The sequence below is a fragment of the Ceratosolen solmsi genome, unplaced genomic scaffold, assembly GCF_000503995.2.
Source record: "Ceratosolen solmsi marchali unplaced genomic scaffold, CerSol_1.0 scaffold23, whole genome shotgun sequence".
Classification (NCBI taxonomy): domain Eukaryota; kingdom Metazoa; phylum Arthropoda; class Insecta; order Hymenoptera; family Agaonidae; genus Ceratosolen; species Ceratosolen solmsi.
In genome coordinates this window covers 5584216-5602905 of record NW_011948430.1, presented here as the reverse complement: position 1 = coordinate 5602905, position 18690 = coordinate 5584216, and the positions used below count along the sequence as shown (strand labels likewise).

The window sequence follows — 18690 nt, the reverse complement described above, 5'->3', positions numbered from 1 at the left end:
GAGAGAGAGAGAGAGAGAGAGAGAGAGAGAGAGAGACTGAGAATAGAATAGTAAGAACCCAGAAAGAAGAGAAAGACAGGGGGAGATAGAAAACAGTATCGAGTTAATGTGGTACTGAGCGGGATCAACGCACTTGCGACGACCTCATATAGAGTTCGTATCAAATCCATGTGTGTGTGCTCTCTCTCTCTCTCTCTCTCTCTCTCTCTCTCTCTCTCTCTCTCTCTCACTCTAGCGAAAATACGAAATAACGTATTATACACGATTAAACAATACGATTAATGTTCTTTATAAACCTTTTGATCTTTATGAAACATCCCGGCAAATGTAGGCAGAATTTTTTCTAATCGAATTTATTAGTATGGATTACCAACACCGATAAATGTAGGAAATAAATGTCATAGTTGAAGTAATTCTTATATTTACGTATCTACATAGGGATGTGCACGTTTTCGAGCATTTGTACGTGCGTGTGCGTGTGCGCGCGCGCGTGTTGCTGTCGAAAATTTATTTCCCTCGATTTTTTATAAATAGGATGAAAGTTTTAACCTATCTTTATAAAATTTAGAGAGCGTGAATGGGTGGTGCTGCCTTTTTTTTATTGACGGCCCATATTGACTATCCTCCATCTAATTTTGAATTTCCACTAGGCGCCGTCGCTCTTTATTCTCCCGGAGATTAATGAAAATTTTGCCGGCAGTAGTACGAGCAATGGAGCACAAAAGGGGTAATGTAAAAATAAAACAAAAAAAAGTGCTTTATTGTATTATATAAATATTGAATGGAGTAGGAGAAGGAGAAGGTGGAGGAGGAGGAGGAGGACGAGGGGGAGAACGCTTGGGGTACTCGCACAAAGGATAAGAATTAGGTCTTTGGTTAATTACCGAGCTTCGTGTCTATACACATAATACAGGGGCAATCAGTATTGTTGAAAGGTGAGGGGGAGGGGGTATGAGAGGAAGGCAATGCACAGCAAGCGTTCAGCGAGGTATACGTAGCCGGGAAGACGTGTACGCAGAATGCAATCGATCGCCTTATTGCATGCATCGTGTACGTATGCGCATGTATTTTAGTTACCGCGCACTCTCTCACACATACACAATAGATTAAAAATTTTGAAGCTTATAAGTGATTTTTATGATTGGCGATTGTTCGATTTTTTTTTTTTATCTATTATGTTGACGTATGTATAGTATGTTGCGATTGAGATTATAAGTTACGTCAAGTTAGCTGAAAATTCAAAACATTAATTGATTGCTTTTTCTCAAGCACTTTTCCCAATTTATAATGCAATTAAACTATTGTGATATACCTGCTAATTTTAACATTATCATTATAAAAGATTTACTAAGGTAAGCTAGTATGCATACAAATATCTTCAAATCGGTAAACTAATGCTTTTATATCGAATGATTTTGTAATGTGGACTAAAAATTGTTACATTAAAACATTAAGGAAATATTACAGTTGCGATAAACTATATGTATATAAGCTACAAACGGTAAGTTATATCAAATAATGAAAAATATAAAATACTGTTGATTAATTGATGGAGATGGGAGAGAATTTACCTTGGCGTTCGCCTCTGTAGTGTTGGGCTTTTGGCGGTGGTGGTGGCGGTGCATTCATGTACTCTACATGGATGAGCGAAAAAAGAAACAAAAAAGAAAAAACTATAAGTGAACCACTGTATTGCTCAATGCGATGATCGCCGATGTTCAAATGCCAAGCTTTAAATGTTGTTTTATGTGAATTATCAAAGGCTTCGCTCGCTTGGCAATCTACTCTCTTTTTGTGCGAAACTTTTATTCTTTCTTTCTTTTTCCTGAACTCTTCTCTATCAATATTGGTACGTATTACTTTCACTCGACGTATTAGAAGATCACAGATATTCAGTGTTTTATACCAGTGCGCGTATCACATAAGTATTGTAAATGACGTATTTGAAAGCTAAAAAAAAAAAAAAAAAAAAAAAAAAACCCGTTGTTAAATGTACAAAAAATGATAAATAATAGGTACGCGCGCCCACGGACACGCACAGTACATGTACATACATACGCATACGAATATATATATATATATATATATATATATATATATATATATATAAGTTTTATAAAAAATTTTTTTATATATACATAAATATTATATATATATATATATATATATATATATATATATATATATATATATATAAGTAAATGTTTGTATATAGACGTGCGCGCGTTTCTTTAGAAAGATCGTAAATGCTTGATTAGGCGTTTCTAGGCCTTGTGAGCGGACCTTGGAAGGTGACGACCGTTGGTCTGGCGCTGTAGGTCGGTAATGGCGGGCACCAAGCTCTACTTTTGTATTTCAGTTTCGGCGGGGGTGGAACGGGTAGAGGCGGCGGAGGTGGCTGATACCTAAAGCTGGGACGATGTTTGCTCGGATCGAACGGCTGATTGGCAAAGGCATCGTTGGGCTGCGATTGCTTAAGAATCGATACCGGTGTCCTTGGTCGCGTTGGTAACGTCAGAGTCTTTTCCGAGCTCGCCAGTCGCTTTTTCCTAATTGGAGGGGTTATCGACGTCCTGGCCGCTTGGGTTGAACTTTTCGACTTGCGCGAGAGATCCGGTGGCGAGGAGAGCGATCGTGAATTATCGTAGCGGCTCGGGTATTGGTGGGCCACCCAACGTCCTGCTAAGTAAGGCGCGATGTCTCGGAGCTCGTGAACGTTTGGCGCGGACGTAAACATTTGGCCGAGAATCGACGTTTTCGAGTCGGGGCTTACGCCCTGCTCGAACATCTCGCGAACACGATTCACAGCTCGCCGAGATTCCAGCACCTTAGTTTCCTCTTTATGGCTCACGGAATTTGTCCTATTTCGCAGAGCCGAGTCTTTGAGCTCGACAGTCTTGCTGATTACGTTAATATGTGGCATCATCAGATCCTCTAATCTCCAAGGTATCCGGGGTATCGGTGACACGCCTCCTCTGCGTTTCTTTACACTTGGCCCTTCGTATTTCCTACGTAGCCAGGCTACGTCCGGTATCTCCTGTGGCTTTATATAATTTTTGCTCGTATCGGTCGCTCTTCTCAGCAGATTTCGAGCTAACTCGGGATCGCTTTGAAACCTCTTGGGTGCCACTGCTAATTTGCGACAGCCCGCTCGCGAGAGATCCTCCAAGCTCTCGAATTTCGCCCGCAAACGTCGCACCGAGCCGTCACGTACGACTTTCAGATACGTTCGCCAATACTTTTCAGGATCGGGGGAATTGCCACGTTGCCAAAGGCTTTCCAAGCTCCCGGACGAGTCGTAGTGAGCCGCGGGTGACGAGACGCGATATGGACTGACACTGCGGGGACGCAGATAGTCACGGTCACGGCTCCTCGGACACGAGCGCATTGAGCTTCGCGTGCTGGCTACTACATCCGGTGAGGCGGAGGTGCTCCTCTCTTTATCATTCCGATTGGTGGTCATTCGTTCCGCTTTAGTAATAGGAGAGGCAGATCGCGTTCGCGATTTATACGGGGAAGTAGCTCGATATCTTGCGCTAGTGCTTTCTCCGAAAAGCTCTTTCAAGTCGGCGAGACTTTGGGAGTAGGAGAGCTTGCACGGTAGCTGCGAGTACTTGGCTATCTTATTCTCCCTCTCTAAATCTTGGTCGAGTGAATTTTTCTTTGGCGAATGATGTACGACTGTGCGCACAGATATGCCCGAACTCTCATTAGCACTGTCAATCTGATCGATCCCTTCTCTCCCCGAGGCTGCGCGTGACCATTCGCTAATAATAACTTTTTCAACGCGATGCTCCTGTTCGGAGCCCGAGCCGTCGTTATTAGGCGTTAGAAGTGAAACGCAATCGATTTGCTCTCTCGACATTGATGTATCGTCCTCGCTCATTGACACACGACTGTCACACGACGTCCTCTTAGATGTTGTACTTGGCTTCTGTTTTATCGAAGCAGTTGCTTGGGCGCTCCGCGTCTCGCGTGGTCCAGTCATGTTGGGCGTTAATTTTTTATTAACTTTTTCGAGCATCTCTTTACCTAAAGTGAGGGAAAGCCTTTTCTTTTCGACTTCGCTCATTGGCGATGATTTTCGAATGCGATCCGATTGAGATCTCTCTAAACTCGACACTCGGCTTATGGATCTGCTGCGTCTCTGCATTAAATCGATGTCATCGCTACGCTTTAAGTGATCGGATGCGATCATCGAGTGACATCTAACATGAAGTCCTAAGCTATTATCAGGTGACGCATCCTTCCTTCCCTTTGGGACGATAATTTCAAATTCCGACACGGACAGGCTCGATTTTTCGCCATTCGCTACGATAGTATCGATTTTCTGTTGTTTAGGATGTATCGTTATTTCTTCGCTATAATCGTCCCTTCGCGCCCCTGAAATGCAATTAGTTTTAGAAATTCTTGTAACGCTGTTGAGCGAATCCGAACGTTTTGGGATGATTTTGCGCTTCGTATTTATCGGATCGTTTCCATATATATCGTTCAGCTGATTTTTCAAAGCTGTTACTTGTTCGATTGTCAAACTGCTCCAAAATTTATTACTCCCCCCAAGACTTCTTTGAAGCGACGCTTGAATCGATGTTCTATCAAAATCTGCCTTTTCCGCTGCTTTTCTCGCCATTATATTTGCTACATTTACTACCGAATTACCCCGCCATAATGGCTTGTATGTATCCTTTTTAGAGGCGATTTCCCGTTGCCTTAATGCTTCCAGCTCGCTCTCTTCATTTTCCAATTTACGAAATTGTTCTCGAATATTCTCTACCGATCTCTCTTTGCATCGCAAACTCGAATCGCCGCGCCACTTGTAACGCCCAATATCTCGAGTGGAAAAGAGAAAATCCTTTTCTCTTTGAATTATTTGTAATTTATTGTAAAGATTCTTCAATTCATCCTCTGCCTTTTCCTTAGTTCTAATTTCCTTCCAACGCTCGTAATCAATAATTTCCTCATTTTTCAATCTCGGTCGGGCCTCTCCGCTCGAGGTCGTTTCCTCAAGTTTCTTTATTCTTTCCAAACTTGCGTAAAAATCATACAAATCTTTGTATCGTTTGGATTTTCGCCTCGAACGAAGTTTCTCCAATATATAATGCTGATAATCCTCGCGATCTATTGGGAAATTCATCAGTGAGCTCGTACTTCTCAATAAGGCTACATTAGATCCTAAATTTTCTTTATAATCGCACGTATAATTAACCTCGCTGGCACTCTTAGCTCTCGACTTTTTTATCGCAGTCTCGCTGAAATTATCCGAATTATCCTGTCGGCGTATCTGAATTTTTCGAGTTGATGGTGATCTGGCCGTAGGACGAATCGGAGTTGGATGAATACGTATTTCGGAATGATCTGTCAAGCTTTTCATCGGAGGCTCACTGAGACTTCTTTCTTTTGGACATTCACGAGTCAAATCGGGACTTCTTCCGCGTAAAGAACCTGACGATCCAAACTCATCGACTCTTAATAAACTGTCAAATTTATTAAATCTATAGGTAAACGGACTGGAGCTCCTCGAAGATAGACTTTCACGCTCCCAATTCCGAAATCGTGAATTCGAAACTGGCCGCTTATGAGAGAGATATATATTAAGAGATTTTAACGATGGCTCGGACTTATAATTATCATTGTAATCAATTTCTTGGAACATACGGGCACGATCGAGTACGGATGATTTGCGAAGTGGATTTGTTTGCGAAGAAGTCAGAAAAATGTCTCTGAGAAAGAGATGCTGAAAGAAAGAGTCGGACATTGTTGCCTCTTGATGCTGCCGTAAAAGATCTACGGTTAATGTGGGTGTTAGGATTTCCGATCTTGTCATTCGTTCGCTAATTTCAACATGACCGGAATTCGTCTTATTCGAGTCTTTACAAATTCTTCTACTTTTACTTCTCATCACAAATGCTTGATCTCTTACTAATTCTTTGACAGCTCGATGTTCATTCGAATTCACTTGTTTGGATTCCGTTTTTCTGTTCGATAGAATTTTATCTCTAATTTTTTTCCTTTTCAAATCGCACTCTCTATCCGATACGCAATTCATTTGCTTTTGAGGATTTGGTGTCGACAATTGCTCAGCTCCTCTTGGTTTTTTAACAATTTCTCGTCCTCTTGTAGTATTGGCTACGTTCACCTTTAACGATTTATCCTTGAATTTTAAGCTATTATTTTTATTTAATGATGCCAATGGCATTGGCGTATGTTTTATTACCGACACTGGAAACGCCTTAAACGTTGTTATAGTTTTTAATTGTTTTTCCTGTTCTCTTTGCCTTTGAATGATTCTGCGAACCTGAACAGGTGATATCAAATCAGCCGTTGATCTACTAAGCCTCTTACAAGATTCTTCTTGTTCTCTCTTAGTTCTGCGTACTTTAAGTTCTTTTTTTATCGCCGAATTCGTCGCCGTTATTCGTGATACGTGTTGACAAACTCTGCCAACTTTTCGTAAATCCTTTGATGAATTGGATATTCTGTCAACGGTCGGCTTAATCGCAGTCGATGCCTTTGCCACTGTAATTTTTGGCGATTTGGAAGTGGGACTCGATGAATAAGAAATTCTAGTCGCTGCTCGATTTACTATTATGTCATCGGAATCCCAAGAATTCGTGGATAAACAAGCCGCTGGTCTTCTACTTCGAGAGATGGGCGAAGCACTGCAAGATGACCGTTTCGATAACGATACAGGACTAATCGATGACGATCTAATGGATTTTTGCTTTTGCAATTCCTCCCTATCTTTCCTTTGTTTCTTCAAGTTTGTGTTCAACTTATCCTTTAACAAAGGTATTTTTGTAAAACACTGCTCGTGCCTAGTATGATGATTCTGCGACGTTTCCACCAACTTACTAGAATTTGAATATAATTTAAGGGTTCGATTATTGCGAGAAGACTTTCTCTTGGGTGGAGAAGGTATCGGGCTACTCAAACAATAGCTTGACGTATCCGTGATGATATTTTTCCTAAATGACAAACAGTTTTTCTTAATTTTTGATGCGGATATTTGAGATTGTTTCGATGCCGATGACGCCATAGAAATGACGGGAATCCGCGAGACGTTCATCGACGAAGTCGACGATACTGGTGAGGTTGTAGTCGAACTATAGCTGCTGCCCTTCCTATGAATGCGAATCCTCGTCAGTGTTGGCGAGATCGGAAAGTACTCGATCTCGGTGTCGTCTGTGGACAGAGTTTAGACAAGTTTTCGACCTCCGTTATACAAAATGATGGCGGAGCTCGGGGGTTTTTTTTTTTGTTTTTTTTTTTTTTTTATGAGAGTAGTAGAGTGAAGCCAATCCGTAAGATCACCACTTTCCCTGTTACCAAGATCTCGTGGTCAAGAATAAAGTGTAGTCGAATTGATAGATGACTGTTCATTGTTCCGGAAGTAGTACAAGCGTGCACTGCTCCATACTTCTGTTTAACTTTTTTTTTCTTTTATTGACCAGGTGAATGTACGTGTGTCGTGAATGCAGCACTTGCACTGATATCTCTGGTGCCATTAAAAGGTGCAAACACGAAATTAATAGAATAAAAAATGTGGTATCGCAGTAGATCTGCAAAATAGTAGGCGTACCGATATTGATAGAGTGTAAGATCGTAATAAAATAAGTCATTTAAAATTTTTCTTATTCTACGAAACCTTTTTTCAGAAAACAATGAAATTTTACTTTATGTATAAAACAGGTTACCGCCGATAAGAAAAATATCCCTTGATAATATAATTTCCCAATTTTATTTTACTTTCAGATCATGTTAATGATAGTAAAATAAATATTTGTCTAAATATCAAGGAATAATTAAAAGACCATTTTACTTGAAAAAAAAAAAAAAGAAGATTTGTGCTGGATGAATATCAGTCGAGCAATATCAAAATAATAAAATAATATAGAAAAAAATAAATAAATAAAAACTGCAGCAGATTATCTCTATCGTTTGGCAAGCTATAAGCTATTAAAAATAAAAATATATCTTACCAATGATAAGAAAAAAAAGCTCGTTTCTACGCTATAATAACTACGAATAATGAAATATTATTTTGCAACTAAATGCAGTAAGAAAATAAAATGTGCTTTTAAAAAAGGTGCAACAATTTAGAAAAATCAGCTTTATGTGAAAAAGAAAACATAAATAAGTAAAAATAAAAAAAAAAAACAGGAGAAAAAAAAGTATAAAGCCATTTTCATGCCTTCTTTATATTTTAAACCAATGAATAATAATATTATCTACCGAAGCGGTAATAAATATATTTAATGTGGAAATGAAACTATGATATCATTATAAGCTACTCTAACTTTTTCCCATTCTGGAATCATGCTAGATTAGTTAGATCGCTGTCACCTTATTACGTAATGCAATACAAAAAAAAGTTATTCAGACATAAATGAGCTCGATAGAACGATTATTTCCCTTATCAATCATACATTCAGATAAAAAGTATACAATATACTTGATATAAGACATACGCGACTATTATAATGTAATAATCGCAATATAATGTACGATCGTCAATAGTCTAAATGTATATTAATAAAAGAATAAAATAGCCTTTGTACTAGTCAAATATATAAATGAAAGTCTTCAAGTTTTGGAGAACATAATAAACTTACCTTTGGGACGCTCCGGAGCCGGTTTACGAAGACCATGAAGAGGAACGTCGCCACCTTTCTGAACGGTTTTGTACGCTATCCTCTGTTCAAGAGGACTCAGTGGACTAGCATCTTCGCGTCGACGGAATACGAGCGTCGAGTCACTTTCGTAGCCAGACTCCTTCAATGCACTAGGAACAATATTAATACTCGATTAGTTTGAGTGGACTAGTTAAGCAATAGCTTAAGCGACTAGAATGAATTTAAAATACTAGCTCGTCGAATTTTCAAGAACTTGATGATCAAGCTCAATGTTTCGTTCTGTCGATGTTTCGTTATTCAATGGCTCTTTGCCTGAATTAAACATTATTTTGGGTAGCTTAGCAGATACAAAAGTCCTTAAGTAGCTCGAATGTTTTACAGGCTCGAATCTTTCATAGAATACGCGATAGCGTTAACATTAATTTAGATTGCAAATTTATTTAAACTCACACTAGTCTCGAATTCAAATTAATTGATTTAATTAATAGATCATTACTTACTGAGTCATATAAGACTTAGGCGAATGTATGTTGGGCTGTTCGAATGGCTGTAAAATTAATATAAACATTAATAAAAATACTACATTTGGAGGAAATTTCCTATTAATTATAACATTAATAGTACATGCTAATAAACGTGCACGATCGTTTAAATCGTTAAACGGTCATAATTAAATCGCGACCTTGAAGCGATAAAAGTATTTTGAGAATGCTGTTTGAACGTGTCATCTTGTAAAGTGTCTCATTAATAATTGTATGGACATTAATTGCAAAACGTCATTTGTAGATGAGCTGTCGAATAGTGAATAATAGTTCAAATAATAAGCAGCAAAATTTTGTATTTTAAGTTTCATTACGAGTCCGCATGCATTTCCATTGAGAATTAATTTCTTTGTAGTAAATTATCGATTTCATTAGAAATTGTGAAATTATTTTCGATATTACCACGTACTTATAAAATTTTGTTCAATAATTCCCGAAAACGTTCGTGGCTCTAACTAAAAATTTATGTTTAGGAGAAATTTCGTTCTACAAACATGTGTTGCTGATGTGTTCATGAAAAATGAAATCATGCTGCATTCTTGTGGAAACTGTTGTAGTTTTTCTGTAAGAGCGTGCATGTTAGTAAGATACCTGTATAAATGTACACAAATAAATCGATAACATAGAATACAACAATCTTTATTGTCCTCGATGAGAGCAATAACTATTAATAATAAATAATTTCAGGACATATAATTTCAACACATTACGTAAACTACGGTACGAATGTATATGACGAATCGCTTGTGTTTTGAGTTATTTTTAATTGTTTTTTTGTTTTGTATGATGAGTTGGTTGTATTGTAAGATGTAAGCCTGTTGACGAGAATATTATCAACTATACTCTTAATTTTGACAAAAATGAATAAACTTCGCTAAAAATTATAATATACAATAATAATAAATGGTTATACTTATTACATAATATTAAATTATAACAAATATAATCATTAATTAAAGTAGAGACGTGGACGAGGTTTGCGTTGTATAATTCTTATATAATTAATAATTGTTTGTTCAAAAAAAAAAAAAAAAAAAAAAAAATGCATTTGTAAACGAATGACTGTTGATGATTATCAGCGTATTGTGTAATATTAATCGTATAAAGTGGTGAACGATGTATGCCAAAAATTGATCAAAATTGAAATTATTTCTATCATTATATAATACATATAGATGCAAATATCTTCTATAGGCTTAGTTTGTAAAAAAAAAAAAAAAAACAAAAAAAAACAAAACTAAATAAATAAATAAAAAAAACATAAAACATTATATTTTTAGTTTTTGGATAAACTAAGTACATAAGTATTTACGCATTATAGATTGTAAATATCAATGATAAAAACAGATAAGCTTTGAATATTCTCATTACGGTAACGCTAAGAAAGTACAAACAAACGAAAGAAAAACGTAAATATCGCAGAACCTCATAAGACATAATAAATTTGTACAAATGTTATGTTGCACAAGGCTTAAATATGCCAAAGTCCTCGACTACGGCAATTGATTAATATTTAATATACAAGTAAGATAATGACATTTACAAATTAGAAAATCATTTATGTCTACTCGTAATCATTTTATAACGCTGTATGCACGATGATTTTGTAAATAATGCAAAAGACTAAAATAAGTTACAATTTTTGCAAGGAAATGGTAAATAAAATATGTGATGGAGTTTATCATCGTTTTTCAAAGAGTTAAATCTACGAAAATAAATACAATAACCGGACAACAATGTGAGAAATTTAAAGTTACACGATAATACCGTAGATGGATCATCTCTCGTCGGATATCGTGCACAATCGAGCAAGAAAAGATATAATCGAGAATAAAAGAGCTATGTAGACACAGAGAAGAAGAAAAGTCGTATGTCAAGGCTGATGCATAAGAGTGCAGGACGGGACGGAGAGAGAGAGAGAGAGAGAGAGAGAGAGAGAGAGAGAGAGAGAGAGGGCGATGTGCAATACGATCTCTAACCAGAAGTGAAGACGAGGAGGGCGCTATCGCGGCGTGATTGCTCGTGCCGTTAGAAGACGAATTGGTGACCGAGGAGGAGGAGGAAGCGGAGGATGACAGCACGGCCGGGTGATTCTGCCTGGGTGTCTGATGATGTCGGTGACCTCGCGAGGTCCAGTCCCCGAGAGGCCTTATTAAGCGCCGCTCGGAGTCGCCGGTGGAGCCACTGCGGGGCCTCGTACCCCCGGCCGCCAGCTCAAAGAGGCTCTCGAGGAGCCGTGACTGCCGAAGTCGCTGCTGTTCCTCGTTGAGCTCCAGGTCCCGTCGGATGTCACCGTTGGGGCGGCTTCGTGGGTAGAGACGACCTTGGGCCGAGGACCCGCGTAATGATCTCGTTCCCGTCGGCCTGCAAGCACCGTCCCGTCCATGATGACTGCCGCTATTGGCTCTACGGCCACCGCTGCCTCCACTGCTCCCGGTAGACGTATGCTCTTGGTTCTCCATCGACGGCAACCCCTCGATGCTATCCTGTAGATCTTCGATCTCGTCCAGCCACTGCCGTCTCATTTTTGCGTGTTTGCGTTGTCTTTTGTTTTGTTTTTGGATATGGGTGATAAGGTGGGGCAGGAGTGTCTCAAGGCCTCATCAAGAAAAATAAAGAGTGAGATTTGGGGATGAAAGAGAGAGAGAGAGAGAGAGAGAGAGAGAGAGAGAGTGCGTATGTGCGTATGTGTGTGTGTGTGTGTGTGTATGTGAAGAGGAGGCACATAGAGTGTGAGTCGCACGTGTCGTGCAGGTTTAACGATATATAAGGTACACAAGGGCACACGATTTATCATCTGTTTTATATAAAATACTACAAGGAAAAATCTACGTTTTTATCATTCGAGAATATGTTGTTTCTCAAATCGTTTTCGTCATTTTTATTTATTTATTTATTTATTTGTTTTTTTTTTTGTTTTTTTTTATTGTTGTTGTATTTTACATAAAGAATAGGGTATATACGATACTTTTTTAATTTACTTATCCAGATTGAGACTTATTATTAGAATATTGTAAAATCATAAATACAGAATTTCATTGACCGAAGGTGTATATTAAATTATTAAATAAAAAGCTTACAGTAAATAGTCATTTCTATTAAATTATCAAATTACAATTTTTTAATCGATGCAATTACTACGTTTTGATAAGATTTTTTTACTTTAATTTTAAAATACGATTATTCACAAATTCAAAATTGGAACATTTCCTTGGCTGTAAATTGCTGATTAATTGCTCTTTAAAATATCTATGAAAGATATTAGATGCTGTCCATTTGACAATAACAAAATTTTGCATTTTCATTAAAAACATTAATTATACATTTGCAAATGATCGTATACTATATTTTTTTAATACCTTGAAAATCCAAAGATTTCAGGGACTTTCATTGATTAGATATTGCTATTTTAAATATTATTAGCAAAAGTAAACTAGTCTACATAGTCGAGTTATTTTTACTCACATACTATATTTCATTCATTAGAAATATTTCATCTCACGGCAAAATACAAATGCAATTACCGTACAGGCTACGTTTCAGCTTTGTTCAGAATAAACTTTAAATCATTTTGACATTTAAATAGAAATAAATATTTACTTTATCTTTCAAAGTTATTATTTTCAGTTGAACAGAAGTTTAAATATCATTGCCATACTAATCTTCGCAGTATTTTTATAAATAATAGCCTATGACAGATTTAACTTGTTAGTGTACATAAAATTGTGCATTGGTTAATAGAATTAAAAACTGCGAAGATAAAGTAAACATGCGAGATCGTTTTCCCGTAAACGTCTTTTATCTTTAAGTAATTGCATTTTTTGAGAAAAAAAAAAAGTTGCATACCCCATCAAATATGTCCATGACCTCGTCCCACCACTAGAAAAAAATGATTAAAACAATGCATTATACTAAGCATCATATCTATCTACATTATGTTAAGAGTTAAACAATAATAAGGTAGTCAAATTGCAATTGTAAATAAAAATGAGTAGAGGTCATCGATTAAAATACACAGCCCATTTGCGATATTTCTCGCAATGAAAAAAAATATAACGATTTTTTTTTATCATACAAAAATCAGATGACATCTGCTTAAAGAAAAAAAAAATTGAACGTTTAGAGTATATTTAGTAAGCGTATCTACATAAGCTAATATAAAAATATTAAATGAATTGTGCAGCAAAACCATTTTTTCACGTTTAATTGCTAAAGCATAAGTATCATAATAGTAGTAATAAATGGAAAATTAATGTCCAGATTGGACTTGAATCGGAACAAATATTAAGTAAAGTTTGGTTGCTCGTAGAATGTATTTATTTTCCCTTGTGATAATAAAGTGACTTTTTGCATAACGACACGATATCAGAGGTGAGAACAGAAATATTGCTTAAAATAGTTACGATATATGCATATTTGTAATGGTCGGATTATCGTTACCTTCCGCTTCGCCCAAGTGAGATCAGACGTCGGCTGGAAGAAAAGCCATTGCAAACTGTCATATATGATTATCGTGATAGGAATTTGAAATATGTTCAAGTTTTCATTGCGAAGCAACTATTATTGAATAACGTTTAATCCTACATTATTGATTAAAGACGTTGTTATTCAAAATAACGATAAGACAATTTGAAAAGAGAAGCTTGTAATGAAAAATAAGAGCTTCAAATATTTTCATTTAAATTTCAATGGGTTGTATTTATAAATAATTTTTATTTCTTAATTGATAAAAGCATTACCAAATAATTTTAAGCATAATATTATTTACGCTTTTTATTAAACGATATTTTACTAAATATTGAAATTTTAAATTTATACAAGTACTTTTACTAATTTAAGTGGTTATATATTTTATCATTAAAATTTTATTATCAAATTTTATAGCGTAAAATTAACATGATTTAAATTGTTACATACGAAATTTTTTTCATTACTCCAACATTTAATGTGATTACAGCAACTATTATGTGATGAGTAAAAAAACGCTATGAAAAAAAATTTTTATCACAAAAATATTGTGCAATTAAACACTTGTTTTGACGTGAAGCTATAAAAAAAAATAAATAAATGAAATAAAAAAATAAAAAAAAAAAACATTTAATTTATATAGAAAATGAATATTTATTATCTTTGTTTGTGTGAAAAGTGAAAAGTGATATAAAGTCGTGTAAATACACGATTTTCACTTGCCTAATCCTAATCTTATTACAGATATTTGGTAGAGCTGTAATGAATGAATTCACCATGTACAATTTGCTATTTTCACGTATTATATAGAACATGAAAATCTAATCGTAGTAGTTGCTACTATGATCATGTATTTTACAGGAATCGCGTTATGCATGAAATTTGCTTAATGAACGATGCCGCCGCCGCCGCCGCAGCCGCCTCCGCCCCCGCTAATGCTTGCTTTCTCAGAAGCATCGTAATTTAATTTTACAATTGGAACTGGTTTTACGACTGTGCAGGATACTTTCGTACTTTAATTGTTACATTGCCTTAACAAGCTAATATTCAATTTATCTATGACACAATACTCGCTTGATTGTGGAAAGTACTTTGGGGGTGGGATTGGTTTGTACAGTAAGCATTACGCGTCGGCAAATTGAGACGATGGGGTATGATGAATTTGCCTGTTACAGTTTCATTCATTGCAGTTACAAATGTAAATGTTAGCGAATAAGCAAATACCTCTTTGGATTCCTTTTCTTGAATCGAGCAATTTCCCGGGACGTAATCTTCTATTCTACCCGGCTGAAGATGATACGTTTCTGGAGAATAATGACCATCTATCCGTCCGCTTCTAAACATTATTGTCAACGAATTAATAAGAAATTTATCAAAATTTAAACAACGAAATGCAAAAAAACACAAAAAAACAAAACAAAAAAAGAACAAAAAACAACTTTATCAGCGTATACTTTGTTATTATAATGGCGAAATTTTTAGCATTTATGGGGATAATTTAGGTGAATTATAGTTTCATCAAAGCAAGAATACCAAAAATACATTTTTTCTTCCTTTTGTTATTTTATCTACTAATTATCACTATCACTATGTCGCAAATGTAAAACATATATTTGTCATTAAAAATTGTTAAAATATATATCCCAGTAGGGAGATAATTATTAAAGGGATCAGTTACTTACGGCCTAGGCAAAGTACACGTAGAGAAATCATTTTCCTTGTTGCGCTGCCTGTGCCGGCGATTGTCAAGGGTACAGGATCTCTCGGAATAGCTACGAGGTTCCGGTTCGCTCAGATATCCACTCGATGTACCGCTGTAGCCGGTTCTCGAGCCTGTAAAACACGTACAATGACAGGGATTAGTGGCTTATTAGACTGAGTTAAGCTGAAAAATAATGCAACACTCTCTCGATCTTTCGATTGCGGGTTATATTTAGTAATATAGCAGATAGGTAAATGTTTAAAACATTTACCGCGTTACCGAGGATTTTTATTTGTTTTTATTGCAGCCAGCCTTGCATATCGCCAAAGCATAAGTTTCTTTCATCACTGTAAAAGCATACTCTTATTAATTATGATAGATTAAGCGGAATTTGATAGGAACAATTGTGAAATAATGCAATATAAATAAAAATATTAGATTTACTCCGAATTAAATACAATATTTATTTCATAAATAAGCGCATGTAAAGGCGGTTATTATGTAACTATATATAAATTATTATTATTTTGACAAATAGGGTATGGCTTAGTATGGGTGAGTTTCGAGAGAAGATTATTTTTGCTATTTCTTTTTCGCTTGCTGTTTGTCTGCCCGTAAGCATATACAATACGCATATAATTCATCGTATTTCTCTGACAAATGTTACTTTATCGTTGTGTACTATCACATCCACGCGTTTGCGTTCTACTAGAATAAAATATTATCGTTTACTCGGCATCCGCTTGTTTTGAATATGCAATTTTTAATATAATAATGATAATTAAATCATATTAATACATAATATAAAAGAAAATGCTGCTGGTGAAAAAAAAACACTTTTCATCTATGTGTGTGTGTGTGTGTGTGTGTGTGTGTGTGTGTGTGCGTGCGTGCGTGCGTGTGTGTGTGTATAAACAAAAATGAGGATAATTTGATGTAGAGCTGAAATGGATTGCGATACAAAGACAGCGATTAGTGAAGCTAAAAATATGGTATTAGCAGGCAAGTTAATATAATTAATAAATCGCACAACTCTGTTATTTCATAACAGAAAATTTACAATGTTTTTTCTATAATCCAAGTGTAAAAATAATCACCTCGATGCGGCTTGTAGCGGATGGTTACGTAGTCGTCTGGAAATGTGAAATATTTCCTTACATCAAATTTATTTCATAATGTTCAATATGTGGATAATTAGCCATCTTTATAATGTCAACTTTAACTATTTGTCAAACGAGAAAACTAACCGTTTTTGGGAGCGCGATGAAGAGAATCATACATTTGCTTGTACCACTTTGCTTGGTTGTTTTCTTTGACTTCCTGCAAGAATTACATGATTTTCGTATTCAATTCATTCATAATTCTAATGATGCATTTTTTCACCTTTAATACGAGCGTTAATTAGATTGTTAAAAATGAGAAGAAAAAAAAAGAAACAAAAAAAAAAAGGTATTTTTAAGGGAATATTGTCACTAGGTTCAACGTTCGAATAAATTGATACAATAAATTATAGATATACTTCTATTATATTTTTCAAATATATTTAAATATATATATATATATGTATGTATGTATGTGTGTGTGTGTGTGTGTGTGTGTGTGTGTGTGTAAATAATACCAATGAAATATTTTAGACAATATTTCCTTATTTTAAGCTAATTCGAAGTTAATCCATTAATACAATATGTTTTTTATTCACATAAAAATTCATCTGCCAAAAGAAAGGACAAAAGAGTAAATTAAAATTTTAATTTTCTTTAATTAATCGATACGATATCATAATGATAAAAGTTGATCCACCATATTATTTACCGATACGTTAAATTATTTCCTCTCCAGTATCCAACATCGTCTTTAAGATTGCAATCAATTAAAATAAAATTTAAAAAATTCATAGATTCCAGAGTAACGTACGTAAAAACGTACTTAATTTACAAATTTTCTTCAAAATATACGCAGAATTCATAATTAATACTCGAATCGGCTTATGTATGGTATGCGGTACAACAGTATTTCGCTTCAATGGTTAAATTCAGGTGTCTTTCGGACGCCTCAGCCGACCAATCGATCACTTACAGATCTCAAAACGATGGGTATCCCACCTCTAGTTGTCGGACCAATACCCTCGTATTTACGGAAGACAGGATCAGCTACCTTCTGTGTCGGAAAATTGTCCGTCTCCTGCTCGCTCTCGTAGTCCTTCTTCAATGAATAGACTGCTCGAATTTTCAATAAGTTTAAGAATACATGCCATCACAGAGGTTTTTGTATTTTTTTCATTGTGCACGAAGTGATCGCACAATAATATTTTCTAAATGATAAATGATAACGTACACGCTTACACGTATTCACGCACGCGCGCGCGCGCATACGCAACTATACGTGTCTATATGGATACGAGGCGCTCATGGCTACGTGCGTGGATGCATGGGTGCGTATGTTTGTATTTATGTATGCGAAGCAAATGAGACGTCGTTCTTTGCTTATGCGTGATTTTAGAAAAGTAAGTAAATAATAACGAAGACTGAAACGAGTCTTTGATTATTATGCTTTTTCTACGACAAAAAGTATTATAAACGGATGAAATACTTACAAGAATCAACAGAGCTCAACAGCGGCTTATCATCACTTTTGTTAGAAACGAAATGATCATTATCATCCAAGTAGGCTGCTCCTTTTGGCAAGTGTCCTTCTGCATCCACAATGAAAATCAAATAAATAAGATAGCCACGAAGCTCCGTAGAAATACAATAAGAAAATTATATATTAAAATCGAGATTCAACGAAGTGAAAATTACATATTTCATTCGAATGTATCTTTAATCCCATAAATAAATAGTAAAGAGACCTTGAATCTGCATGAAACAATGATTTTTAAGATTTCTCAATGTGTATAGAATGCTTTTCAAATCCCAATTAATTCTCAATACCGGGAAAACTTTCGATTGTACGAATTTGAATGAAAAGCGATATTGAAAAGCATGTGGTTTAAGCGCATAAGAGCGTAGAATAACATACGGATTAATTCTTATATTTGACGTTTTATGAAAAAAAAAAGTTAAGAGAAACTGTTGTTTTTCATGATGCGTATGTAATTGTCACAAACAGTCTGCTTATGCTCATAAATTTTCCAGTGGTTTTATTCGTCAGGTCATGTAAAAACTCGCATTCTATCAATATCACTTTCCATCAATGCAGCATGAAATACATTTAATTTCATGTCCTTCTCAGCATCGCGAATTTAAAGGGAAATTTTGAAAGAATCTCAAGCCGCGTTATTTTCAACGATCCCCCCCCCCCCCCCCCCACCAAAAACCCCCCCCACCTCCCCCCCCCCCCCCCCCCA

The 18690-nt window shown here is 35.8% G+C and overlaps 1 protein-coding gene across 3 annotated transcripts in view; it reads right to left on the bottom strand.

Annotated features, from left to right (window-relative positions):
* Window positions 1-1527: 1527 nt before the first annotated feature.
* The window catches only part of LOC105364077 (Cbl-associated protein), a 26378-nt gene continuing 9215 nt past the window's right edge, over window positions 1528-18690 (bottom strand). Inside the window, exons 5-14 of one of the 3 annotated variants that reach the window (XM_011501938.1) lie at window positions 17938-18036; window positions 17421-17560; window positions 16592-16664; window positions 16442-16477; window positions 15325-15475; window positions 14867-14978; window positions 13022-13054; window positions 9134-9180; window positions 8613-8782; window positions 1528-1634 (exon numbers count right to left, since the gene is read on the bottom strand). In XM_011501938.1, the coding sequence (XP_011500240.1) occupies window positions 1543-1634; window positions 8613-8782; window positions 9134-9180; window positions 13022-13054; window positions 14867-14978; window positions 15325-15475; window positions 16442-16477; window positions 16592-16664; window positions 17421-17560; window positions 17938-18036 (953 nt within the window). In that variant the 3' untranslated portion in view covers window positions 1528-1542. Of the gene's footprint in view, window positions 1635-7263; window positions 7496-8612; window positions 8783-9133; window positions 9181-13021; window positions 13055-14866; window positions 14979-15324; window positions 15476-16441; window positions 16478-16591; window positions 16665-17420; window positions 17561-17937; window positions 18037-18690 lie in introns of those variants that run through there. The other 2 variants (XM_011501937.1, XM_011501939.1) reach the window with 2 other exon arrangements.